At 37.6% G+C, this 16,712-nt stretch overlaps 1 protein-coding gene across 2 annotated transcripts in view; it reads right to left on the minus strand.

Moving 5' to 3' along the window:
• Positions 1-16,712, minus strand: part of SDHA (succinate dehydrogenase complex flavoprotein subunit A) — a 98,561-nt gene that overhangs the window by 8,020 nt on the left and 73,829 nt on the right. Inside the window, exons 13-14 of one of the 2 annotated variants that reach the window (XM_039332099.1) lie at positions 6,882-6,993; positions 2,792-2,922 (exon numbers count right to left, since the gene is read on the minus strand). In XM_039332099.1, the coding sequence (XP_039188033.1) occupies positions 2,792-2,922; positions 6,882-6,993 (243 nt within the window). The remainder of the gene's footprint in view (positions 1-2,791; positions 2,923-6,881; positions 6,994-16,712) is intronic. The other variant, XR_005555315.1, reaches the window with a different exon arrangement.

Raw genomic sequence — 16,712 nt, forward strand, 5'->3', positions numbered from 1 at the left:
AGGGAAATAGAGAGGGAATATTTGATGTGTTGATTTGAGTTATTCATATATGGTTTTATTTCTGGATGTTTGATTACCCCAGCACCATGGGGTGTCCCGAGCACTTTGTTCTAAGAATTAAAAAAACCAATAAAATTTGTTTCCAAAAAAAAAAAAAAAAAAAGACATTGCATGTATTGTGAGCACTGGATATAGACAGAAGCACTGTATTAAAGATGCCAGCAGCTCTTATTCTCCTCCACTCTGCACTGGTGGGAAAATTATATTTGAAGTATATAATTCTGGCACATTTCCAAAAGATGGTGTGCCACTTCTTAAATCAGAAGTGAAATGATTGCTCGGGGGGGGGGCAGGCAGGCAGGTAGGCACAGACAAAGAGACAAAGTCAGAGACACTACAAAGGTCACTGATTGTAGCCATCCATTCAGTGTCCTGTACCTGAGCCATTTTTTTTCTTTTATTTTTGCCCCTTTGTGGAGGTTGGAATGATTGCTTAAATAAGCTATCTCTTCCTGAGCTGGTTTTCATCAAGTGCTTCACTAAGTGATAACTGCAAGTTAACAAGCTCATCTCTGGGGCCTCAATTGGTTGATTAGAACCCTCTGCACCCCCCCCCCCACTGCCAACTGAAAATAACCAAACTGTAATCAGTTTCACAATGAATGCTTTTGTTGTCAGATGGATGAAATTTGATCATAAATGTGTTGGTTGGAAAATGATTCATTATGATTTATTATCATGGTTGACTGCACAGTAAATCAAGTATGTAAACTGGACTTGGCATTTTTATTTACCTATCAAGTGCTTCCCAGGATTGGGATAGACAAACGATGTTGTTTTATAGTGTTAAAGGTATGAACACAGGATGTAAGCTATTCCAAGTAAAGCAACCTTTTACAATTAACTGATAGTGATTCTGTCAAAGCTGGTGATGTTCAAGTAGTGCTCCAGATATTTTGGGATTGCCCCAAGGCAGCTATTACTATTGGTATTATCTTTGCTTTCTATTATTATGATTTGTTGAAGTCAACCAGATATTTAGATTGGATCTGGCATTTTTATCAAATCCTTCCCTATGATCTGAGATAGGTTGTTTGATTATATTAAAGATACAGGTAGTCCTCAACTTATGATTGTTGCTTAATAGAAGTTGGGAGTTATGGCAGACTCTCTAAAAGTCACTGCAGCTCTGTCAGTCACCCTTATGACTGATCACAGGGATGTTGAAGTGCCTCCCAACTTATCTTCTCCCTCTCCAATTCTTGCAAGTATTGGCCTCCCCCAATAATTTCTAGCAAGCCTTAGATTGCTTTCCACTCCTACAGGCCTACACACTCCTCCTTGTTTACTTTTTGAAGAGTTCTAAAGCCTTTCATGGTGCTGGAACTGATTGCTTTGTTGCATGGCGCGATTCCAGATTTTTGTTGCAGATCTTTAAGGCAGCAAAATGGGAGTTTGTCTTGTGACTGCCACAAATGGGCAGGACAAAATGGCAGCTGCTTCGGGGTGACCACTGTGGCCCACAGACAAATCACTCTATTTTGCTGCCTTAATACAGTTTGCATAGCTCTACAGAAGTTTTTTTTACAGTTTTCAGAAGTTCTCTGCAGCATTGTACAACCTCATTAATACAACAAAATATAGGTGGTTGCCTCTGGGCTGTGCAAAGCCAATACAGAAGCAGCTCAATTTTGTCTTCATTTGCTTGTAGAAGCGGATGAGGGATGAACCACTCCATTTTGCTGCCTTAATGAGATTATCCAGAGCTGCAAGATACATGAACGACAAAGCAACCTGTTCCATTGCTTCAAAGGTAAGTTGGAGGGTATTCAGCCTGGTAGGGTAGGAATCAGACCTAAGACTTGGGGAGCCTGATGAACATAGGAAAAGACCTGTGGAGACCCAAGGGGAAGAAAGCAGAGCATGTGGATGTCTTGGAGAAAGCCTTGGGAGGGCTGGAGCAGTTTCCATTACAGTCACCTCATAAGGACTATTTGTCCTTGTGATCACAGAATGTAGGATCCCTGGTGGCACAGTGGTTAGTTTGTTGTATTGCAGGCAAACTCTGCCCACAGCCTGGAGTTTGATCCTGACAGGGCTCAAGGTTGACTCTGTGTTCTATTCTTCTGAGCTTAGTAAAATGAGGATTCAGATTGTTGGGGGCAATATGCTGCATTGTAAACCTCCAGGGAATGCTGTAAAGCACTATCGGGTGGTATATAAGTCTAAGTGCTATTGTTAATGTAAGCTGTTCCAAGTAAAGCAGCTGGTGAAGCATCTTCCTTCCCTTCTCCTCTCAATGGAGAGGGGACAAAAACTGGGCAAAGGAAAGGCATGTAGCAGCAGCAGAAACCAATGTAACTTCAAAGTAGCTGAATGGTGCCTTTGTGACAGGATAGGCAGACAGACATGTACATACATACAAATTTAGTTAAAGGTTAAAAAATAAGTTTGTAGACTTTTTCTATAATAAAGGTCTCCGTGGGAAAACATGGAAGATGGCCACATTCTCTTTGTTGGTGGTCTGTACCATTTTGCAAAATAATCCCTTCTAAGAATTGTGAAACACATAAAGTCATCAAGATAATGACATGTATTTTTATAATTTCAGTGACAGAAAATAGTCTGTTCAGACACATTCTTAAGCTATTAAAATGCAGTATAAGCAAAGCTTCTTTGATAGAGAAATGAGGATAGCTCTATAGAAAGTACAAATATTTGTAGTTATCTTGCCTACACTAAGAGTATTTATGACAGCAGTTTAAGAAATAACTTCTAAATAAATATGTACCTTATAGTCCTCCCTAGCATGAGCTCCACGTGACTCTTTTCGAGCTTCTGCTCCATAAATAGTTTGTAAAGCACACAGCATGAGATTTTGTAGTTCCAAAGTCTCTACCAAATCAGTATTCCAAACAACACCTACAAGTACAACACAAAGTATGGAACAGTTTTAGAAATTATAAGAAGAAAGCTCTTCAGCAGATATACCAGATTCTTCCTTTAGTATAATTTAATGGTACTAGCACAGAAAGCAGCTTAATACTTCTTTAAGACTAAAACGCAGCTTGATAAATATATTTAGCAATAAACGTTGAACACAAGGTATACTTCTGAGTAAGGAAATGAATTATGAATTTCTTATATATAGATTTCAGATGGGGGTGAATTAACACATTTGTACAAATGCTTTCAATTTGCATAAATTATAATTCCAGCCCTTCATAATTTATTTCTAGAATTTTCTACAAAACAGTATTGGCAAAAGCTATTTAAGTCATTGGTTTCAACCCTGCTCAATGGAGGAATCTGAATTAAACAACATGAACAGATGGTTGTTTAACTTCTGTTTGAATATCTGCAACAAAGGCAAACCTACTATACTTTTTTAGTAATTGGTCTCACTGTTCTTCTAAAGCAGTGGTTCTCAACCTTTTTAATGCCGCGACCCCCAACTGGTCGTAAGTCGAGGACTACTCAACCAGTTGTAAGTCGAGGACTACTCAACTGGTGCAGCACCGTTTGCAGAATGGGACTTTTGGCGGGCTCAGCAGGGCAGAGACAGCCTGGACAATTCCTATTGGCTTTTGAAAGCCAATAGAATTAGACTCTATTCAAGAGAGTCTATTCTATTGGCTTTCAAAAGCCAATAGAATAAAAGGGAGTAGCACAGCTAAAGAAAAGGGGGAAAAAATGGCGGACTGCGTTGTTTGGCGACCCCCGTGAAATAGTCATTCGACCCCAAATGGGGTCCCGACCCACAGGTTGAGAACCACTGTTCTAAACTTTCAACCAGAATCTGTTTCCTGTAATTTAAGATTACTGTGCTATGACTATAATGCATAGGTAGTCCACAACTTACAACTGTAATTAAGCCTGACAATTATTGTAATAAGTCATGATAATCATAAAGTGAGTCATCACATGACTGGACCCAATTTGAAATGCAGCGTATGGTCACAAATGCAGGTGGGCTGCTAATTCCCTCCTCCTCCTATCTTCTTCAGACTCTGCCATTTTGGCCACCCTGCATTCAGCCACCTACCCCTGCCACTCTCCGCTGCCCCAGTTGAACTTTACAATCTGCAAGGCCTTTGTGATCCCCACCTATCTCATTTCATCTCTTCCCTTTTGCCCACCCTGCATGCTACCACTATCTACCCACTGCTATCCCCAGCCGATCCTTGGCATGACAGCAGTGTCATCACTGGGCTTAACACTGCCATCCCAGATGCTGGGCTTTCTGCTGCACATTTCCAACTGCATACTCCTTTTGCCTGCTGGGCCTTGACGTAATTCACTGCCATCTCCTGGATGTGGTGTTGCAAAACAGGTGTTTTTCCTACAAAGGGTTGCTCCTCCTGAGGCAAGCAAAAGTGATAGGTGCAAGCTGCAGACTGTGACCCGGAACAGCTACATCCCAGCTAGCAAACCCCTAATTGGTGTAGGTTATACTCATTTTCTTTGCATATGCTCCTCCCTGAATTGTGATAGAGATCCTTGGTGGTCTCTGAGGTTGGTTGTTTTCTTGTAGACATTTCATTATCCAAACTAGGTAACATCTTCATGAGTACTAATGATATTACCTAATTTGGATAATGAGACATCTGCAAGAAAACAACCAAGCTCCAAGACCAGGAAGGATCCCTCCTTTCAAGCCCGAGCTACAAATATTCTGCTTTATTGCTAACTCATGACAGGGCAAGTGTGCTTCCTGCCCCTGTCCTTGTCCCATGTCTGTCTCTGCCTTTTCCATTTGTGTTCTTAAAAAAGGAAATTAGCAATAAATATTGTAAAAAGTGTTGTTTATTAAGATATCTGGAGGAAGGATGAATATATAGTTGCTAAAATCTATACAAGTTTATTCCAATTTGAAACAATACAAAAAGGTTGAGGAATATACGACACAGTGGGCTAAAAGCACTGATTATAATATACAAATGGGAACAATGGGAAATATGTGGCTGGAAGAATGAAATTTACATTGTTATAAAGAGAATTTTTATACAGTGATATACTATTGTATATAATACCAGAAAAACTATCTAGGATGTATAAATGTACTTCAAATTTATGCTGGAAGTGAATAAGAAGGATAATTTTATCATACTTGGACATATAAAAAACTAGAAAATATGGGGCTCAAATACAGAGATTCAGAGAATTTTAAAAGTTAATATTTAATTTTTAATGTTTAAATCTTTAATCTTAAATCAATACATTTGATCCTGAGACTGATTATAAGAGCTAGAAAAGAGCGATAGAACATTGTTTTTACAAATGATAATATCTGATAAGTGCAGTGAGATTACTAAATGCACAAAGATGTTTATCTACAATACCTGTAATAGAGAAATGGTTGATGAAGATGACAACACTTGCTGAAATGGCTAACCTGACTTGTTTGATTAGAGAAAAGACAATATCTATGTTTAGTGGTGACTGAAAATCCCTTATGGACTTTTTGCATAAAAAAGAAAAAATGATTTTAAGATTTACAATTTTGATGATTAGACTGAATAGATTATAGAAAGAAGAGAGGCTAAAATATAATTGTACTTATAAGTGCTTTGAAGATTGGAAGCTATTTCTTTATATCTTTAAATTTTTCATTTTATCTTTTCTTTTACCTTTTTCCACTTTTAGTTTTTTTGATTTTTTTTCTCTTTCTCTTGTTTCATTCTATTTGAGAATTTGTATTAGTTGTTACTATTGTTGTTGAAATATTCAATTAAGATTGCATGTGGAAAAAAGTTTGGGACAAGAAAAAAAATACAATATTCCATTAAACACAGCTTTTTCTGCTGTAGGCCCCATTTCAGCAGTCTCAGCCACTGACAGCTGGGGCCCCTGCACGCATGCTTTCCTCTGCCTCTCCCTGCTGTCACCTCTCTGGCTGCAAATATCCTAATCAACCTGCAGCAGAAAGGGCTGTCCTTAAAGAAACATGTTTCTTGTAAACAAAACTTTTGTACTCATTGCTCACTTTTTTCTTTAGCAACACAAATGAAAAAGGCAGAGACAGAGGTAGGGTAGGAGTGTGTGTGTGTGTGTGTGTGTGTGTGTAAAACACAGCAGTCATGTCACAAGCCAGGCAGACACATCAGGACAGGAGAGAGGCATAACCTAAGTTGCCTGGACTATGATTGCTCCAGCTCATGACCTGCAACCTGCACCTATCTTGCTTTGGCTTGCATCCCACATGGCACCACCATGTTGTTGAATGAACAGCTGCTTTGCAACACCATGGATGGAAGCTAGGAGGAGACAGTGAATTGCATCTGGTGTGAGGAATACTGAGAAACAGATAGGATGTGTACATACAGGAATGTGCAGCACGCTGAGACAGCTAAAGTGGGGCAGGCCCATCAAGAGCCCGCCTGGATAGCAGTGGCAAGCTCAGCCTCAACAGAGCCTAGGAAGAAGAAGAATATGATAGTTGCGGTGGCAAGGGTAACATCAAGTATGTGATAGTGACAGAATACAGAGAGAATACAGTTGGGATAGATGGCAGAGTGCAGGGGAGCCAAAAGGACAGAAACAATGAAGGGAGAAGCAGTGAAGAGTTAAAGTAGAGGTGAGTATATAGGGCAAAACAGTATGAGGACCACATCTAATAATGATCCTTGTCCTGGCTAACAACCACAGTGAGCATTCCTAGAACTGTTGCTGGTAAGCAATGTAGTCACATACTGTTTCATCTAACAACCGCTTTGCTTAGCGATGAAAATTCTGATCCCAATTAGGGTCATTTTTGACTTACTTTTCTGCAAATCAATTGACTCAGTCTGCTTCATTTAAATGAAATATATGATGTAGATACATTTAGGTTAATTGGATAAAAAATATCTATATCTATAAAGTCTGTATTGAAATAATACCTCTATCAAATGTTTTCAGATCATCAAAATCTTTATAGAGTTTGGACATTTTTTCACAGCCTTCTTGTAAGACAGGGCCTGTACGGAACACAGCAGCATGGCTTTGCATTGTCTATAAAGAATGAAGGAGCAATATACTTCAATCCATTTTCTTTGATAGCTTTAAGTAAGAATTTAAGTTTCTACATTTGTCAAAACAATTATGTCAACGCTCACCCACAAACTTTCAAGCCAACTATATAATTGTTTTCAGCACCTGTAAATTACTAGTTGATTTGTTTTTGCACAAAGTTATGTCTAAATTAATACAAAATGGATATTTCAAATTCTATTACAGCTTCCCATACACTATATATATAAGGCCCATGAGCTGTAACTTTCTTGGGTATTGCGCAAGGCTTTGATGTTATTTCTTGAAAATATTTAAGGGTAATTTTGACTGATTATTATGAACTGAATGAATTATCTAATTCCTAATTTATTTATTTATTTATTTATGAGACTTATATACCGCTTTAAGTGCAAGCACTCTCTAAGCGCTGTACACCAGTAAGCAATGTATATATATATTTACATTGCCCCCAACAATCTGGGTCCTCATTTTACCTACCCCGGAAGGATGGAAGGTTGAGTCAACCTTGAGCCGGTGAGATTTGAACCGTTGACCTGCTGAACACAGTCAGCTAAAGTGGCCTGCAGTACTGTACTTTAACTGCTGCGCCACCCATAATTATTCATGAATCTCTTATTAACTCTATTTTGAGATGCACATCAAGGATATATTCTGTCTCCTTTCTTTTCAATTTGAATTCAAACTCTCTAGCTTATAAAATAAGAAAATACATAAGAATCCTCCAAAATTGTAACTTTCCCCAATGCGGAGCACGAGGGACCAAGCAACTCCACAAAGCAAGTTCATGGGGCTAAAAAAAAAAAAAAAAGTAAAACCAGCATTTCCAACTTCGCAAGAACTTATTTTTTTTCAAGAGAAGTTGGAAAGGCTGATCTTTTATTTTTTTTAGCCCCACAAACTTGCTTTGTGAAGTTGGTTGGTCCCTCCTGCTCTGCATTGGGGAAAGTGACGGCTTTGGATGATTCTTCTTTGGTTTCGCTGCACATTTCTTCCTTTTGCAACACACCTTGTCCATTTCTCCAGTGAAAGAGCAGCATCTTGAGCTGCGGGGAGAAATGTGATGGAGCTGGAAAGCAGATTTGTTTAGGAGCCCCTCTTGCAATTTGGAAAAGGACTCAGAGTGTTTCTGGCAAGCGAGGGAAGAAGGGTGGTGGCATGCAAAGCTCTCCGGCTCCGCGGTGGCACAATTTGTGAAATCTGGGTTCAGTGCTTCAGCAATGGTGGGACAAGGCCGCACCCACTTGTGAAAGAGGCCAGGGCTTAGCAGGGAAGGGGAGAAGCCGAACCAGCGCTTCTCCACCAGGCTGGACAAGGGCTCCATCATCCAAGACTGCACAGGAGGCGAGCGTGGGCAGTGCAGGGCTCTTAGGTATGGCATTAAAGGAACATGTTGTAGTGTCTCTCTGGTCATTTGTAAGGGCGAACAACCCCTATGATGCTGCAACATACACAACTTTGGGACCCGGTTGTAAGTACTTTTGTCGTAATTTTGAACAGTCACTAAGTGAACATTTATAACTCAAGGAATATCTGTATTTAACAAAATTGTTACAAAAAGTATCTAATTACCCTATTAAGCTAGAATAAATTAGAACTGACATCAAAAGATGCCACAAATTTGATGAATAGTATTTTTGGTTATATTCTCTCTCCTTTGTTAAAGTAAGTATCCCTAGGGAGCTTTCCTAGTTGGTACATTTTAAACACAATGAAACACATGTAGCTTAGAATTCCTTTAGTATTTGGGCTGATTAAGCTGAAAGTATTTGGGCTGATTAAGCTTAAATCCAAGGTTTATTTTTTGCATTCCTGCATTTTTGCTATCATAGTATTCTAAATCAATTTAAACAATACTACATACATGGTGCATAGGAATAAATGGAATGGAATAAATGAATGGAATGGAAATATATGAAGGAAACCACCATGCTGGGCCAGAGCAATGAAACTTGGATTCCAAAAATCTGAGCTTCCTTACTCCAGGCCAGCACACTGATTCCCCATAGGCCCCTTATCCGTCAACAGGAGTGCTGATTTATCACCAGCCTATCAAGTACTTAGAAGACCAGGACTGGGCAGCCAAGCAAATGATAACTAATGACTCAATCAACATCTAAAATGCCACATACAACAGGCACTATGAAAACCACACACAGGACAGCAAACTCTGCTAGAGAGAAGTTCCCTGAGGATGGGGGGGCAAGCATGAGTCTGAAAGCCTGGAATACAAAACCTCTGGTCCCAGGACCGACCCAGATTGGATCTTACACTAACTTTCTGGTTGGAAAGTTAGTGATTCTGATCTTTCCGAATAGTAGAAAAGCTGGAAAAAAACTTTCTATCATTCAAAAAAAATTGTACTTGCTAACTTTTCAGGCAGAAAGCTATCAAATATGATACTTTGAAGAGTAGCTAGAGCCTTTCTAGCCTTCAAAGTAATTATGAAAGTGTGCCATCTCTGTCTTTCTGAATGATAAAAGGCTAGAAAAAGCTTGAATCTTTGGGACACAAGATTCTTTTCTCCAGCCCCGACTTGAGTTTCCTTCTTTGCTGAAGTGATGGGATGGCAGTAGGGGGGAAGAGGAAAGATACTGGCACACAGCTGGAGAAAAGAAGCTTGAATCTTAAAAATCTTTGTTTCTCCAGTCCCTGCCCCCACCCCCATGGAGGCGCAACCCCAATGACTTTTGTGGGAAGCCAAGAGAGAAGATTGCAAAGTGCAGCATGCTTAGCAACTGGTTGTAAGTGTAAACAGGTTGCCACTGCCTGAAATACTATTACATGATCACAGGGGTGGTTCAAGTAATTTTTCCTGAGTCTCTTGTTGTTTCGAAAAGATCATTAATTTGAAGACCCCTGTAAGAGAATCAGTAGTCAAAATTAACAGATTAATGCTTGGCAGAGTAGCCATAATGCCTTTAAAAAGACATAAAGACCATATGTATACAATCCTTGTGCAGGCAATGTGACACTCCATGAAAATAAAAGATGGACTGGACTTCCTGTGGGGATGCTGCACTGATGGCAGCTTTCTTTGGGCTGCCAGCCCTGTGATTGTGTAAAAGCGCGCAGAGACAGTGAAAATCAACTGTCCCGCAGCTTGGAAACCTCCTCCTCAGGAGAAAAGGGGGGGGTGAGTTTACCTCAGGTGGAGGTAGAGCTCCCCTTAGACCTCCTTAATTATTTGGAGGTCGAAGGGTGTGAGTTCCCTCAAAGCCAGAGGCTTTTTCTCCGCACTCCAGTACGCCTTTATTCTGAGTTTTTGGAGCAAAGCAAGACACCACACCCACATCTGCACTTCAAAGGGACTTGTGAGTAATTTAAAAGCAGACAGAGCTGACCAGGAGAAGTTAAAATTGTGAATGCTTGAAACTTTAACTCGGGGAGAAATAATCTTTTCCATACTTTAATTTGACTTAAAGGAAAAAATGGCGGAATGTTTTTCCTTTGTTTGAAAGGACAGTGTTAAGAAAGAGCTACATTTGGAAACAAAGTTTAAATAGTGTATTAGACTTTGGCTGTTTACTTAAAAAGCAAGAATTTTTACAGAATATTTTTTTTCTTTTTCTTTTTCCTTCTTTTTTCTGCGATTTCGCTTTTTACTTGTTATTTTGTAATTGTTGATTTTACAAGAAGTGGACTGATATAGGCAGGAAAATGGCTTCAAAGCGTTTGGGAATCTCTGTTGTTCCTAAAAGTTCAATTTCTTCTCCTGTAACACAGCCTGCACAGCAAACTAAACCTAAATCTCCTCCACCTTCTCCCCCACCACCGGCATTTACGCTTAAAGATATACAAGATGCTTTGAAAAAAGCGACACAAGAGATAAAGGAGGAGGTGGCTGATCTCCTCGACAGTAAAATGAAGGAAGAGATGGCAGAGCTTCTTGAGAACAAGAATAGGGAGATGAGGGAAGACATATTGCTTGCACTTCAAGGGCTAGCTACTCATATTGAACACTTGGATGATTGTGTGGATGAAGTTGTGGAAAATACTAAAAAATTAGAAAGTAGAATTGTCAAAGTTGAAAATAAGATTGATATAACAGAGGATGAAGTCACCATCTCACAATATAGAGATATGGAATTTGCACTGCGAATAAGAGGATTAAAAGAGAATTCACGAGAAGATCTGAAAGAGGAGGTGGCAAGAGCTATAGCTCCCATTCTGGGATGTGAACCTGAGGAATTATCAAGAGAGATGGATAAAATATTTAGGGTCAATTCATGGATTGCGAGGCAGAAAAATTTACCCAGAGATGTGGTTATTTATTTTTCTAGGAGATCACTTCGAAATGAAATTATTCAGGCTTTTTATAAGCAGAGATTTCAAATTGCAGATCAAAATATTATAATCTTAAAAGATTAATTGAATCTGACACACAAGAAAGATATGTTATTATTGATTTAGTGTTACAAGGTAATTTCTTATTATTGGATTATATGCTCCTAATCAACAACAAAAACAGTTCTATAAGTTGTTACATCATAAATTAATTCAATTGGATTATAAATCTGTTATTATGATGGGTGATTGGAATGGTGTTTTGGATTCAAGTAAAGACAAGAAGGGATCTTTCAAAACCTCCAATCATTCTAAATTATCTAAGGCTTTTTTTGATCTGAAAGAAGATTTGGAATTTAGAGACATTTGGCGAGAACGGAATATGGAGGACAGAGATTTTACTTTTTTTTCGGATAGGTATCAATTGTTCTCCAGAACTGATTTTTTTTAATTACTACTGATTTTTTCTCCAGGATCAAGAATGCTAAGATTTTTCCTAGAACATTGTCGGATCATAGTCCTGTATGGTTGAAGTTATCTGCTGAAGATGGGAACAGAAGATCTTGAGGACTGAATGAAAATTTATTTAGATAAGAGGGGCTTTCGCAGAAATGTAGGGAACATTTGAAGGAATTTTTTATTTTGAATATGAATAAAGGTACTTCGATGGCAATGGTTTGGGATGCTAGTAAAGCTTATATGAGAAGGGTTTTGATTCATATGAATAATGGGCATAGGCGTAAGCAGATGCAAAAACGTAAAGAGTTGGAAGAAGAGATTAAATTGAAGGAGAAGGCCTTTATTTTGAATCCATCGGATAATAGATTAAAGGTTTCTATAAATATGTTGAAAGAGCAATTTAGTATGTTAATGGCTGATCAGATTGCAACTAATTTGCGTTATGTGAAACATAACAGGTTTTGTAATGCAAACAAGCCTGGTAGGTGTTGATAAAATGAATTTTGGGGATAAATTTTTATATTCTCTTAGGGCTATATATCAACAACAATTGGCACAAATCATAATTAATGGGGGATTAACAGAGACATTTAAAATTGAAAAAGGTACAAGACAGGGATGTCCGTTGTCACCATTGTTGTTTGTTTTAACATTGGAGATTTTACTGATTAAAATTTGTGAATCAACTATAATAAAGGGAATAAAAATAAAAAAGAATGATTACAGGTTGAGAGCTTTTGCAGATGCCTTGGTTGTGACATTATCTCAACCGATTCAATCGGTTATAGATTTGATGAAATTATAACTCAGTATGGGAAAGTTTCTGGTTTTAAGGTAAATAATAATAAGACTAAAATATTATCTAAAAATATGACTATGAAGGAAAAGGAAACGTTAGTTAAATTGACAGATTTTGAAATAGTGAAAAAGGTTAAATATCTGGAAGTATATATTACAGCTTCTAATGTAAAATTGTATAAAAATAATTATGAGATATTATGGTTAAAAGTTCAAAAGGACTTAAACAATTGGAAAAAATTGCAATTATCTTTGTTGGGGAGAATTGCAGCTGTTAAAATGAATGTTCTACCAAAGTTTCTTTTCTTGTTTCAAATGATACCAATTTTAAAAAAAGATGCCAATTTGGATGAATGGCAGAAGGGTATTAATAAATTTATTTGGGTGGGGAAAAAACCAAGAATTAAACTTAAGATCTTACAAAACGCACAGGAAAGAGGAGGACTTAAGGCGCCTAATTTGAAATTATACTATGATGTGGTGGTTTTAACACTGGTTAGTGATTGGCTTAATTTAACAAATAAAAGTATACTTTTATCTTGAGGGATGGGATTTATTATATTTATTAATTTATAGCAAAAAAATTGACCAAGCTTTTAAATCTCATATTTTAAGAAGTGCTTTACTGCGTGTCTGGAAGAAGTATTATTATAAGTTAAATTATAAAATGCCAATCTGGGGTATTCCTGGACATGCGATAGAGGGGGCATCTATGGGTGTAAATTTGAATAGGATTTCTTATAAGGAACTACTTAGATTGGTAGGGAATGATGGGCAATTAAAACCGTTAGTTGAGTTAAAGCAAGAAAATATTGTTCAATCTTGGTTTCAGTATAATCAATTATTGGCTAGGTGGAAGTTAGATCAAAAGGTTGGTATTACTTTAACTTAAAGCGGTGGAAATGGCGGCTACTTTGTAGCTGTCCTCCTGAGATGGTGTCAGATCCGCGGAGCACAGCGTTCATCAGCTGGCCCGCGGCTCGCAATCCCCTTCCCGGGCGAAGGGAAGGGGTAGAGATCGCATGAATAGAGGTAGAACCTCTTAACCCTCCCTGGATTTTTATTTTAGGGGGGTAGAAAGAGTGCTCCCTCGGAGTTCATTGCCTTCTCCGCCTCTCAGCTGTCTTTGTTTCTTTGGAAACAAAGCGAAACGCCGCTACCATCTCCGTATTTAAAGTAACTGTGAGTAATCTTAAACCGGACAGAACTGTTTAAAGGATTTTATTTATAGTTTAGTTTTATTTTATTTTTTTTTAGTTTATTTAGTTTATTTAGCATGTGTTGATTTTTTCTTATTTTTTGAGCTTTCCCTTTTTTTTTTTTTTTCCCGGGCGGAAAAGTGAGAGTGAAAGTAAAATGGCGTTTTGAAAGTTTTTTTTTCTTTTGAAAGACGGACTGGCTGAACTGTTGTTTAATACTGCTTTCCTTTTTAAGTTTTTCTTTATCTTTTGGGAGCTTTTAAATTGATTCCATTTTATCCTATTTTACCTTATTTTTAACTTTTGGACTATTTATTTTTTATTGGTATTTTTATGAAGAAAGAAAGATAAATTGAAATGGCTTCAAAACGACAACCAGCTACTACAGCTCCTAAGGTAACTTCTTCTCCTGCTACCTCTACTGTGCAACAACAACTTAAAATAATACCCTCAGTGCAGCAACCTAAAACTACTCCACCCTCACCTCCCCCATCTGGCACATCAGCACAAGACATTAAAGAAATAATGGTAAGTGCTGTGTCACAGTTTAGGGAGGAAATGAAGCAACTTTTGGAACAGAATAAATCTGAAAGCAAGGAAGAAATGAAGAAAGAGATGAAGGAGCTTTTAGAACAGAATAATACTATATTGAGGGATGATATACTTCTAGCTTTATCTGGAGTGGCCTCAGTGGTTGTGAAGCTGGACTCTAGAGTGGAGGAAATTGAAGAAACAGTAGAACTTTTGGACTATAAATTCCAAGATATGGAGAAAAAAGTGGAAACTTCACAAGATGATATTCTTATGTTCCAGTATAGACAGATGGAATATGCTTTGAGAATAAGGGGCCTGAAAGAAGATAAAACTCAAGATCTGATGGAAATGGTGATTAATGATTTGGCTGTTATTTTGAATATAGACAAAGATGAGTTACGTGGGGAAGTGGAAAGAATTTATAGAGTTAATTCTTGGATTGCAAAACAGAGGAATCTGCCTAGAGATGTGGTGATATATTTTGCTAAGAAGTCCTTGCGAAATCAGATTCTGCAAACTTTTTACAATAAAAGATTCCAGATTGCTGCTCAAGATATTATTATTTTAAAGGAAATTCCACCTAAAATTTTAAGAAGCAGAAAAGATTTTGCTTTTCTAGCAAATGAACTTAAAGCAAGACAAATGCCATTTAGATGGGAGATTCCGATGGGCATTGTTTTGAGCCATGCGGGGACACGTTATAGACTTAATACAGTTGCTAAAGCTAAGGAATTTTATAAAACGGTCCTGGGTGCAGGCTCACCCTTGCCCATGATGCACAAAGTCCTGAGTGATAAAGAGATGGAACAGAAATCTGAAGATATAGGTACGATGACTGCTGGACAGGTGGTATGGATGTCTCAAGTAGAGGTTAAAGAACAGAGAATGACCCGTGCAGCACACAAACGTAAAGAAAAAGAACAACAGAAAAAAGAAAAAGAAATCAAAGAATCTACTCAGCAAATTGTTTCAGTGCCGGTGGGAGGAGCAAGACCCAAAAGCTCTGCAACATATTCTTCAGTAGCAGAATTTGAGGGGATCTTCTCCAGGCTTAAGGCCAAGGGAGATGGCAAAGCTCCTGACCTGGAATGTTAATGGATTAAATATTCCTCAAAAGAGAAAAAAAATCTACCATTATTTGAAACAACACAACAATGATGTTATTTGTTTGCAAGAAACTCATATTACATCTAAAGACCAAAAATACTTAAACAATCCTCGTTTGGGATCTCATTTTGTATCTCCCGCCCCTGGGAAAAAAGGGGGTGTGGTAATTTATGTTAAACAGAACTTATCTGCTACCCTGTTAGAATCAGATCCTCATGGAAGATATGTTATGCTTGAACTTGGTTTATATGGCAAGAAAATTCTTATTGTGGGGTTGTATGCACCAAACCAGCAACAGGAGCAATTCTATAGGTTGCTACATCAGAAAATAACTTTGTTGGACTATAGATCTGTGATTTTAATGGGAGACTGGAATGGTGTCTTAGACATACAAAAGGACAAAAAAGGCTCTTCTACCTTTTTTAAACAGGCTAAACTACCTAAAGCCTTCTTTGACATGAAAGAAGATTGGGAATTGAGGGATTATTGGCGTGAACGTAATCAAGAAGAAAGGGACTTTACCTTCTTCTCAGATAGACACCAATCTCTTTCAAGAATTGATTTCTTTTTGATTACAACAGACTTATACAACAGGGTGAAGAATGTAAAAATTTTTCCTAGGACATTGTCTGACCATAGTCCAGTATGGATGGAACTGTTTGCTGAGAAAGAAGACAGGAGATCCTGGAGGGTGAATGAGAATTTATTCAAACAAGAAAAAAATGTTCATAAATTAAAGGAATGTTTAAAGGAATATTTTGCTTTAAATATGAATAAGGGAACATCAATGTCAATGGTGTGGGATGCAAGTAAAGCTTTTATGCGTGGTATCTTGATAAAAATGAATAACTTGCATAGACAGAAACAGACTCAGAAACGTAAAGATTTAGAAGAGGAGATTAAATTAAAAGAGAAACTTTTAATTTCAAATCCTTTAGACGAAAAGGTGAAAGGAGCTTTAAAACTGTTAAAAACACAATTTAACATGTTGATGGCTGATCAAGCTGCAACCAATTTATTATTTATGAAACAAAATATATTTTGTAATGCTAATAAACCAGGGAGATGGCTGGCTTATCAGTTAAGAAAGAAACAGAAACAGAGGAATATAGATAAAATAAATTATAATGGTAAATTGGTTTATCAGAAAGAATTGATTAAGAAATCCTTTTTAGAATACTATCAAAAATTATATAAGAGTGCCAATATTCAAACTACAGATATAAACAATTATTTAGGTAAAGTTAACTTTCCTAAATTAACAGAAGATCAGGAAAAAGAGATTAATGGCTTAATTACTAAAGAAGAAATTGTTAC

The sequence above is a fragment of the Crotalus tigris genome, unplaced genomic scaffold (genome assembly GCF_016545835.1).
Source record: "Crotalus tigris isolate CLP2741 ecotype Arizona unplaced genomic scaffold, ASM1654583v1 scf7180000017623.1712378, whole genome shotgun sequence".
Taxonomy (NCBI): domain Eukaryota; kingdom Metazoa; phylum Chordata; class Lepidosauria; order Squamata; family Viperidae; genus Crotalus; species Crotalus tigris.